Here is an 11,492-nt window from a genome sequence, read left to right on the forward strand (position 1 = left end):
TCAGCTAACTGCTTCAAGATGTGCAGGATGGCAGCCGGCTGACCAATAGAACGAGATCCTCCTACGTCAGATGACCTATGACCCGAAGTGCTGCACAGTTTAATCCAGTCATTCAGTGTCTGGTGTCCATAATCTGACAAATCTGACAAGAACAGTCCACGAATGTTTTAATGTTTTGAAATTTTTATTTATAGGTCATAAAACTACAAAATGTGTTTTCCTTAAATATTTGTTAAAACACATCAGAACATGATCTTTTAAACCAACAGACATTTCGTAATGTCCAAACTCTCACACTCCCCAAGTTAAAGTGCCAAAAACTGCAGTTCCTCTAATGTCCACTTGAGGCTTTCTCCAAAAGGCCCCATAGACTTCCATATTAAAAAGTTCAACTTTACAGCAGAAACAAACATGTTTACAGCTACAAAAGAACAGTTTTGGCCTTTTTGGATAGTTTCCTCCTTTATAATGACTCTACAGGAGTGAATCTAATTAATGACTCACCCATTTTGGATTTCACACAGGCTTAAAGGAAGTGATGAAGCAGCTGTCTGCTCGTTTTTAGCTCTGTAAATCTCTTTGTTTGCTTTGTGGTGCAGTCAGTTCAAGAAGTTTGGGACAGTGTAGTTGTTTACACTCACTACTGACCCGGCAGCCAAAATTTCAAAGTCGTCTCTTTCAGGCGAACTTGAGCTCGGTGAATCCGGCCACAGGCAGCGGTGCCGGGCTCTTCTTCTTCTCAAGCTTTAGCCCCTGTGGTTTCTGGGGCTTGGCAAGGCGACTGGGGTGCAGCAGGCTGAAGAAATGGAAGCGCTCGCCCATCTTGGCGGGGTTGGTCAGCATGTTGTAGCTGCTGATAAGCTGCTTCCTGGTGGACGGGTCGCTGCAGTTCCTCAGCAGAATCTGTGGAGAACAACTGGGGGTTAAAGCCTCGGGGCATACTGTGTGTCTGATATCCTGGTTTTCTAACTGTGGGCCACAGCGTGTCACTCAGAAACACTAAAATGTTTTTGGATCATCTTACAATCATACGATGTTTTACTTTTCTTTGTGCTCATTTTTTTAGTTCTGTCACAAAGTAAGTTTCACTGAACTAACAGCTTCACCTGCCCAGAAATGGCGACAATATGTCTGCTGAAAGTTTTTCCCTGCACAGCATTTTTCTGCAGAGGTTGTAATATTTTTAAACTCGTGAATGAACTTTTGCATAAACCTGGTGGGAATGCACCCTAGGTCTGTGTATTCAAATTTTAACCTGAAACTAAGAAAAAGGAGCAGTGAGTCACACTCTTTGATGTTGGATTTCCACCAAATGAGGAAATGACACTAAAAGAAATCATGCTGATTGTTTTTATTGGCATCTGTCAGTGATGAAGACTCACCTGCATCCTGGTGTCAATACCCATGTTCTTCAGGAACGTATTCTGAGTGACGGGGCCCAGACAGGCCACGCCTCCTCCCGCCATCCTCCGCAGATAGTTGAAATCCACGTCTGCGGTGAGGTCGGCAGAGCCAGGGGAGGCGAGGACGTCATGAAGCTGGTGACCTTTAAAACCCTGACCAACAGCAAAGGAGCAAAATGATGAGCAAACCTATGATGGGTTCAACGCAAAACCTTATTTACAGTGGCAGTAGCAAATTTGAGCTAAGTAGCGGCTTCTTACACAGTTTTTCCTTCAAACTACATGAGGGGATGTTTAAGAAGTACAGCATGAATAAAAGGTTTAAAACTAAACCTATTTCTAACCATCTAAAACGATTCTAACCCAGTAAAAAAAAAAAAAAAAGCTGTGAAATCTTAGCAACCTCAGAAGAAGAATTGAGGAAGAGGAGCGACGGGCCGGTTGACCCTGGTTTCCCCCTGCCTGACGCACAGGAGCCTTTCTGCTTCCTACAGCTGCTTCCTTCCACTAGAGCTGAACAAAACATGCTCACATGAAGGTCTAAACCTCAAACTGGTCCTCACGAAGACAAAAGAATTACAAAGCACGACAGCTGGAGGACACACGGAGTGCACTGTATGTGATCAATAAAAACGACAAATTAAAGACTCAACATACATCCAACTCTGAATTGTTCCTATCAAAATGTGTGCATGAGGTCCTAAAATACTGATGGAAGTATTAGAGACTGCATTAAAGTCAACCTGTTTTTACCACTGTTGTGTAAAATAAGCAGGTCCGTTGAGCTGCTCTAAACCTTTATTCCTGAAATGATTGTTTATTAGTTGATTAACTGCATACTCATACTTACTAATTCAGTTTAAACACTAAAGCATTCAGTTTATTAACAAAAATCTTTGGTTGCAGCCTAGCAGCAGCTTCTGAGGCTACAACATTTAAGTGCACAAAAACTGCAGTTCCCATACACAAAAACGTCCAACATGTTTACAGCCTGCTACAAAAAAAAACTGTTTTGGCTTCTGGAAAGCTTCACCCTTCAAAAGAACTGTATAGGGGAGATTTTTTCCCAGTTCATTCACATTTATACTCCATTAATGCTTAAAGTTAGGGGCGTGGTCACTCTGGCAGACTGCTTCCTCTCTCGAGGTTACCTGTGTTGAAAGATGAAATTCTTGGATGATATTAGTATGTTAATTAGCACTAATTAGCAGGTATCTGTATCAGCTGTACAGTTTATGATAAAGCGTGCTAACATAGCTAGAAATGGTGGTAACCTCCATCTTTTGTGTACAGTCTATGGCCAGTCCCTCTTGTTGTTAGGCGTAGTTGGATAAAAACTACCAAACATGAAAGAAAAATAAGTCTTACCATTCTGTTGTATTCGCAGGTATCAGTAATTTTATAACTAGCGTGAATGACATCCCAAAAATCCCTCCTTGAGGCCCAGGTGGGGTCACAGTGGGCAGACCCACCCTGCTCACTGTGGGACTCAGTAGCTGCACATGTAGGGCACATCTGCACTGTGTGCTGCCCACAGTGGGACCCGCAGTGTACCAACCCACCCACCCACCGTACGCCCAGACCCTAGGTGAGGGCTGCCCTACGTGCCCCACACACGCCCCACTGTACGATGCCTACATGTGCCCCACAGTTCCATTTCACGCTGGCACAATCCATCGCAGTAACTGAGGATTTTTTACAATATGCAGACTTGGACGTTTTTATCTGGCTGACTTTGAACATATGTGACACAGGAAGCTTTAGCAGACGGGCTTGATGCGTGTGTCGTACTCTGAACGTGTCCGTCTTGGTTCCATTGTGGCCATAGTCGATGATCAGCGCCGCACCGCCGTCCTCTATGATGCGCCGGGCCAGCTGCTGCACAATGACCCCGCCCTCTGCAGACACTTCCACATGATCCCGCTTTTCATCTGCCTGACACACACACACACACACACACACACACTAACTTAATAGTACATTGCTTCACTCTATCATCTCTGCTGGAGACAAAAACATGGCTGGACTGTAAACACACACAGGTCAGGTTTCCACCTTTTAAAGGTGGACTGGACATCTTTTGGAATTATTTATTAATCAAAAAGCTGAAATTTCCTCAAGTTCGAGCTTCTCAAATGTGATGTTTTCTTTTCTGCTTTATTTAGCGTTCATTTTTCTTTGACTGGAACAAATGACACTTACAGACGTCTTGTTGAACTCTGAACATTTTCCCTTTTTCAAACAGTCCATAAACAAATGCAGTGTGATAAACTTGATCGGAACAAGTGAGGAGAGTTCAATTCAGCAGTTCGTCTCCTGTTTAAAAAAAAGCTGAACTTAATTTCTCATTTTGTCTTCCTACATTTTCCATGATACCTCATAAACAACCCTCAGGTACAGTTATCCATCATTTAAGGCAAGAAAAGGATCATTTAAAAGGTGAATCTTCACTACAGACGCAGAAATAACACTGGCTGAAACAGAGTTTCAAAAATCGGTGAGATTACGATGGCCACGCCCTTCTTTTATAGTCAGTTAATCAGCCAGAAATAGTAAACAGACATTTTTTTCTTCCTTTCTGTTGCCTTGCAGATCCCTCAAACCATCTTAAGGGGACTGTATCTGCGACAGATGAGCTTCATCAGTTTGTATTCATAATCATAGCTATGACACCATGAAGGCTGAACCAAGCCCCTTGCCACCCACAGGGATGTGCACCTATTGTGAAGGCAAACCAAGACATCGTTCCCAGGTTGCAATCAAACCAGCCAGCATTCAAGCATGGGTGACGCCCCATAATGAGGAAATAAAGACTGACGAACCCGCTACACCTCCTGACCCGGACAAACAAAATGTCTGGTTACTGTAAACTCATCGAAACAACGTTAGTGTTCGTTGGATGGTCAGTCAGGTCCTGGCACAAAGATTAGTGATCTTCATATGTCACATTTTATGCAACCTCCACGTGGAGCATCACGACTACCAGGACCTTTCGCACCATTTACACCACGGGTGGGGGAACTCCAGGCCTCGAGTGCCGGTGTCCTGCAGGTTTTAGATGTGTCCCAGCTGATTCAAATGGCTAAACGACCTCCTCAACATGTCTTGAAGTTCTCCAGAGGCCTGGTAATGAACTAATCATTTGATTCAGGTGTGTTGACCCAGGGTGAGATCTAAAATCTGCAGGACACTGGTCCTTGGGGCCTGGAGTTCCCCACACCTGATTAACACAGTGAAGAAAAGAGCCTTACAACTAAAGGTCCTCGACATCTTCCTACCCGGGATAGCTGCATCCATCAAAAGTACCAATGGAACCTTCAGGAGGGTAGTTCTAGTCCTGTAGAACATTTCCAGCAGTAATACTCCCTTAAGAGTCACGATTACTCCTGCAGTTTACCTTTACAGCCAGCACATGACTTCAAACTGTTCCAAAACTACATCTACTTAAGTGTTTATATTTTCCACAGTGCAAAGGAGAAACAATTCCCCTTTAATCCAAACATCCAGACTTTTATATCCTTGGAGGTTTATCTGAACTTACAAAGCATTTTTTTTCACCCACTTTAAAAACTGATGTCCTTCAGTCTTTTAAACGTTGTGGAAATTGACTCTTCAGACAGACTCTCTGAGGTTTGTTTTACAGCCCTCATCTGGTTTTTTATTGCCCACATTTATGCCATCTATACATCCACAGCCTGCTTGATTTGGCCTCTCCAGCTCAGCTCAGACACTTTGAACATCCTGCCAAAGGTCTGACATCATCATCATTATTACTGTCATCGTCTTCCTCGGCAGAAGCGGGTCTTAATAAAAGGCGGGATTCATTTCTCTTTGAGGTCATCTGAACTTTTAAAATTCAAACAATGAGCCACTTTATCTGGTTTCAAGAACCAGAGAGGCCTTAATAAACTGTGATGTGGTAACCATAAAGGAGTGTAGATTTTATTTGGAAACTGTAAAAAGCAGATGTTAATAAATGTGTGCTTTGCTTTCCTGGACACAGAAGCTCTACATTTACTGACCTGCACGAGCGACGTCGAGGCCAGGGTCGGAGCCGGCGCCACGACAAACCTCAGCGTGTCCGGCTTCTCTGGGTCGATGTCCACCAACACCTCCCTCCAGCCTTTCTCCGTCCTCTGCCCCAAACAGAGAAACGGACATGTTTAGATGGGCCTCTGTGGACAAAACAGCTGAAAGGCGTTCTTATTATGAGGGCGCTGCAGGCGTCAACAGCAAACATCAGAGGAACAGCCACTCAGAAACCTTTGCACAAGACATGAAATCTGTTTTTCATATGGTTTTATTTAAACTTAAAGCAGAGCATAATGACTTCGCTACAGGTTTTTCTTGTTAACACAAAGATTCACCAATTTTCACTTTGCTAAAACTCAGATACGGAAAAATTAATCAAAGAACAGTTGCTGCTAAATTACACAAATAACCTATCACATAAACAGCCTATCTTTCACCAAATACAGCCGTTAAACACAGTTTTATGGACTTCTTGTGTTTTGATTTGGTGCCATCTGGTGGTAGGAACAATCATGACAGTGTAGTCAAATGCAATGCAAGACCAGAGTATACAGAGGACTTTAAGGACTAATATGACAGTAAAGAAAAAGCTTTATTGCTACATAAATATTTCACACACTGTGTTTTTAAATCTCACCTGGAATTTGTGAATTGGCAGGGCGTCAAAGAACTCATGAGCGACAAAGATACTAAATCCTGGAAGAAGAGGAAAAACTCAATGAAGATAAGATAACCTTTATTAGTCCCACACGTGGGAAATTTGTTAAATAAAAACAGAGAAAGACAACCAAGACTAGCACAAAACGGTAGCCCATAATTACATAATCTAACTGCTAAAACTTTAGTTACAAAAAATTACGAGAAAGTAAAGAGGAGATAAGAAGGAAGCGCAGAATGAGTGGAGCTGCTGTAACAGGCTGCCACGCACGGGGGGCGCCGGAAGTGAAAAAACATATTTTAATAGAGATTAAAAGAACTCAAATGGAAACAGTAACAGTATCAGCCTGAAGCCTGATGTCCTCAGATCAATTCAGCACTGAAAATACTCACTGTCAAAACCATAAACTGTATATAAAAACAGGGAACACTTCCTCAAACCTGCATTTTTTTATTGTCCACCAGAGGGCGACTCCTCTGGTAGCAGAATGGCTTCTTATTGTAAAGATATTTCTGAGGTAATGACCCAACTTTTCATTTGAAGCACAAGCAGAGGCTTTCCTAATGACCTTATGGACTCGGTGTTAGTAAAGTCTTACTGAATAAAACACGAGGTTTAATGTGTGATTAACAGTCTAATTTAGTGTTGATGTTAAAGTAGGGTATGTTTGATGAGTGTGCAGTGTACCTCATTTGTCAAATCTGGCTTCAAAACATAAAATGTCTATGGCCAAAACACTCATAAAACAAAACAATGACTTTGGTAACCAGTTTCAGGTATTTGTCATTTTTACACAAACTCCTAAACTATAGATGGACTAACTGTGCTTATGTGCTTACTTTAACCAGGAAACACCCTGCTAACATCTTCAGGTTCTCTAATTTTGTGGCATGGAGTTGTTCCATATAAACCAGTACGACCACAGCCTGCTTTCTGCTCCGGTGTACCTGTCGGGACATCGTCTAACCGGCGGTACCACGACACCGGTAGCCCTGCTTCAGTTTCTCCGCGACGGTAAACCAGATCATCTTCTGCGTCTGCCTCCTGGCTGCGGTTTCCCGTCAGATTCTGAGCCTGAAGCAGACTCAGAGCCGGACTCACCTCGACCAGGTGCAGCGACACAGAGGCCCCGCCCAGCACCGACTGCAACTGACTGAACACCTGAAGAGAGAAAAAATTGCAACTTGATGACACAGATGTTTCCACTTTGGGGTGAAATCTTTAGTCTTTCATAGAAAAGCGTTAAGCCTGGCTGACGTACTCTGATGACGTCACTCGCCAGCGATCCTTTTCCAGGTCCGAGCTCAACCAGCTGCAGCTGTTTGGGTTGACCAGCTCCCATCCACTCACTGATGATCCACACTCCGATCAGCTGGAGGAGACCAAACATGTTTGAACCAGCAGGAGAAGCACAAAGTTTTCTTATCTTACTGAATCTAAACGTGCTGCTTTCAAGGAAAGTCAAGTCATTTCCACCATATGTAGCAGTACAGTACACAGTGAAGACCATGGTGCTACACATAACAGTAGAGACAGGACCGCATAAAGTGCAAGTGTGTGAAAATGGCAAACAAACAGTGCAACAGCACAATACAGACACAACACGGTGCAGAGAGCTTCATACCTGGATCACCAGGTCTGTGACATTAAACAGCTGAACTTTATGCAAAAGGAACTTTTTTTTTACTGCACATGAACACTGATTTCAAGCAGCATGAAAAAACACAAAAGCCCTCACTGTAAGGTGTCTTACTCATCTGTCTTCTTGTCCTGATCACATCATACTTATCGTATTCCAGGGTTTAAACAAAGGAAAACTCACAAAAAAACTTCTTTAAAACCACACTGCCTGTGATTTATCTTTTCGGTAGGAGCCAAATTTTTTTAAAAATAAAGTATGTATGTATTTTATTATACATTCATAGTCATCATATGCATTCATACTGAAAGTCTGTATTCACAAACTGTATTCACTTAGCCTCTGTGCTAAGAAAATGCATTGACCGACCATAGGTGTTTGAAGCCACAATCTCAGTTCCAAACTCTTTGAGCCTCTGAGGCATCACTTTTTCTGTGTGACTCCTGGATTGCTGGAAGATCTCGTTTTTTAAGTACGTTTTTAGTTTTGTTCATTCCTCAAAAAGCAAGAGGACAAGCAGAAGCCCACAAACTGTGACCAGCTCTGACACGATCGGAGCACCAATGAAGCAGGAATTTATCGTCATCTATCAGCATTTGACCTAGAAGCTGATCCCACGTGCCGTGAGAACAGGGCTGCGTCATTTTATACCATACTTGCAAATACCGCTATAATTTTTTTTTTTACATGATATAAAAGCATCATATCATGATATCTATGACACAGGACCATCCTGTTATTCTCCCCAGCACGCACAACAACTGAAAACCAATTAATAATAATTTTTAATGGGCCTATTTTAATTTTTAATTGAAAATATTTTGGAACATATTTACTAGGGGTGCAACGATACACAAAATTCACGGTTCGGTTCGGTTCGATACTTTGGTGTCACGGTTCGATATTTTTTCGATACAAAAAAATGTTCATGCATTTTTAATTTGTCATTTATTAAAATTATAAATATATATTTTAACTCAAAAGTACAGTTTTTAAATTTAACCCTAACCCTTGTGCGTGTTTTTTATTTTGACAGCGAATGCGCACCTGCGGACCACTTATGTGCAGCCCTGGTTATTTAGCTCGTCATATTGCAGCCACAGAAATTCTTTTGTCCATGAAACCATAAAGCTGCACTTTCTTTTTGCCTTATAGTCTGATTTGTCATAACTTCTCCGTTTTGTGGTAAGCTTTTCTTTGGCTGTCACTTCTTCACCCTGACCTGTCTTATTTGGCTCAGCAGAACTGAAATGCTTTTACACACGCACTCACATAAGCTCAGTGATTCTCTGCGCGATCAACCTCTCACATGTTTAAGCTTGCTGCGTCATGTTTGCATAGTAAGCTAACGATTAATAAGACTATGTCAGAGGAATTGGTGCACAAATTATCATCACTCACAGATCAGTGCTGTCGCTCTCTATACACAGTTCGCACGATTGCAAAGTGAAAGCAAAAAAACAAGCGCAAATTCAAACGCGACTTCAATATGTCACATATTGACAGTGGCTCACCGATGCCAATGACATAATTACCCAGCTACATTTCTGAAAGAATGCAAAAGCATTGACATATATTTTTCCTACAATAGCCCGACGGGCAGGGCAGAGATAGATTTTGGTAGCCCGACTGAAAAAATCGCTAGCTCCGGGACGTCGGGCTAGCGATATTGCAAGCCCTGTATCTGATTGAGGAATCACTCATCTTTGGAAAAGAGAGTTTATTACAGAGAAATGGCTCTTTCCAAAATAAAAGCTATACTATCCGCTTCTTCTGGGCTATATTCTCAGCAGCATAAGGAGAATCATGTGCTAACAGCTGTCTAAATGACTGGACTAAAGTTAGTAGCATGCTTGCTTTTTTTTGTCTGCTTCCACTTGTCTTTGCACTAGGATGATGTCGGCGTAAATGTGCAGTCATATTCGTTGTGTTCCCACTAGTGCTTTCAGGTTAATCTCGTTGAAATGACCTTAACGCCACAACACGGCAAATCTCCGTTAACGAGCTACCGCCGATCGCTCCGTGCATGGGGCTAGACGGCCAACACGTTAACGAGCTAACTGCGCTAACACACTAGTTCACACCAATGTAATTGAGCATTGCATGGCACATCCAACATACTGTTTTACTTTAGTCCATGACTCGCTTACCTTCAGGGTCATACGTCACATGAAAACCAAAATAATTCCAAACGCCAGATCTGAATGAGGTTCAGTTTGCCTGTTGCAAGTAGAGCTTAACTTCTGTCTCGCTAGCTTGCCCTGCGCTCTTCCTTCTGACTATGCTGTCTGTGTTGAGCGCTCAGTGGATCTGCGCTCGACAGTGCAGCCTAGGCGGAGTAGTCGAACACAGATTCACTGAGCGCTCAACACAGACAGCATCGTCAGAAGGAAAATTTATAAAATAAATTACAAATGTTGTATTGTTCGATACATATGCGTACCGAACCGAAAGCACTGTATCGAACGGTTCAATATCGATACGAATATCGCTGCACCCCTAATACTTACTATTGATGAAGTATGTGTCAACCGCTAACAGTAAAATGACCGACGAAGGCCGATCAAAGACACGTTTACCTGATGTGAACAGTGTATATCAGAGGCCGGCTGAGTGGAAACATCATGTGGAGTGAAACTGAAAGTTTGAGGGGTTTTTCCAGCCTCACCTCTCCAAAGATCTGGCTGATTTCTGGTGAAGTGATGAAATCTCCTTCAGGTCCCAGCATGTTGTTCCTCACATAATAACCCTGAGAAGGGGGAAAACAAACAAGGAAAAGATACTCACTAAAAACAGGAAAACCAGCAGCTGCTTTTACATGCTAACACTATCATTGGATTGGTGGTTACCACAAAGCCCCAGAGAGTTCAGACCACAGGAGTCACTGTGAGGTCTGGGTGTTCATAATTTGAGTTTAAGTTTGTTACAGACAGAGGATGACCTGAGAGACTGAACTAAGGCCCAGAAAGACAGAAATAAGGGTTATTTAAATTTGTTATAGTAAAGTCAGAGGATTCAAAAGTGAACAAAAGCTTTGCTTTTGAATTCTGATCCATGACCTGCAAGTGGTACTCTGGCACACACTTAAGGTGGAGTTAATCATTCTGTACCGTCACAGGGTTGGTGAGCACCTCCCTCATGTACTCTGCCACAGGGATCGGCCCCGTGGCTTTTATTTTAGAGGTCAGGTGGCGCAGCATGGAGGGTGGTTTGTTGTTTCCATCAGGTGCAGAGCTGCAGAAGAGTTTGGAAGGGGCTGCTTGCCATCGCACTGTCACACAGAAACATTCAATTCATACATTTAAAATCTCATACCGTCCCCATGTTTATCTACACTAATAAACTATTAATTGAATTTGAATTTATTATCTGGATTGACCTCTCACCTGCTGCTGCCGGCCTGACAGGGTGGATAAAACCTCTGCTGAGCAGCTGCTGTGCTTTAACACAGAGAAGAGCCCTCATTCTGCTTCACAGGAAAGAACAGAACCACCTCATTACTGGATATTACTTTAACCACATGGAGGGACTCTCTGCTCTTTGACAGCACAGCGGCTAGCCGGTTAGCTTCAACTACGAGGTTTCTGTTGTTTTTAAGGATACAAAAACAACAGAAACCTGCCGTCGGAGGCGACGTTTCATCTCCTGGTACACAAGATAAAAACGTCTGAATGCGTTTATGGATATCCGTGTGTAAGTTACCGCAGGTCAAACGCTGCACCGTCCCCGTGCAAAAGCGTTAAAGCAACACATGCTAACG

General features: G+C 42.7%; 1 protein-coding gene across 1 annotated transcript; it reads right to left on the minus strand.

Moving 5' to 3' along the window:
• Nucleotides 1-163: 163 nt before the first annotated feature.
• ndufaf7 (NADH:ubiquinone oxidoreductase complex assembly factor 7) lies at nt 164-11,492 on the minus strand. The gene is made up of 10 exons (XM_085247620.1): nt 11,119-11,492; nt 10,843-11,003; nt 10,401-10,481; nt 7,355-7,465; nt 7,041-7,254; nt 6,073-6,131; nt 5,426-5,539; nt 3,195-3,338; nt 1,383-1,556; nt 164-903 (listed from the first exon to the last, which is right to left on the minus strand). The coding sequence occupies exons 1-10, from the start codon at nt 11,195-11,197 to the stop codon at nt 679-681; spliced, it is 1,362 nt and encodes a 453-aa protein (XP_085103746.1). The 5' UTR covers nt 11,198-11,492; the 3' UTR covers nt 164-678.

This window comes from Mchenga conophoros, linkage group LG15 (genome assembly GCF_057382185.1).
Source record: "Mchenga conophoros isolate Kocher_MC1m ecotype Shallow Benthic linkage group LG15, M_conophoros_male_GT1.1, whole genome shotgun sequence".
Taxonomy (NCBI): domain Eukaryota; kingdom Metazoa; phylum Chordata; class Actinopteri; order Cichliformes; family Cichlidae; genus Mchenga; species Mchenga conophoros.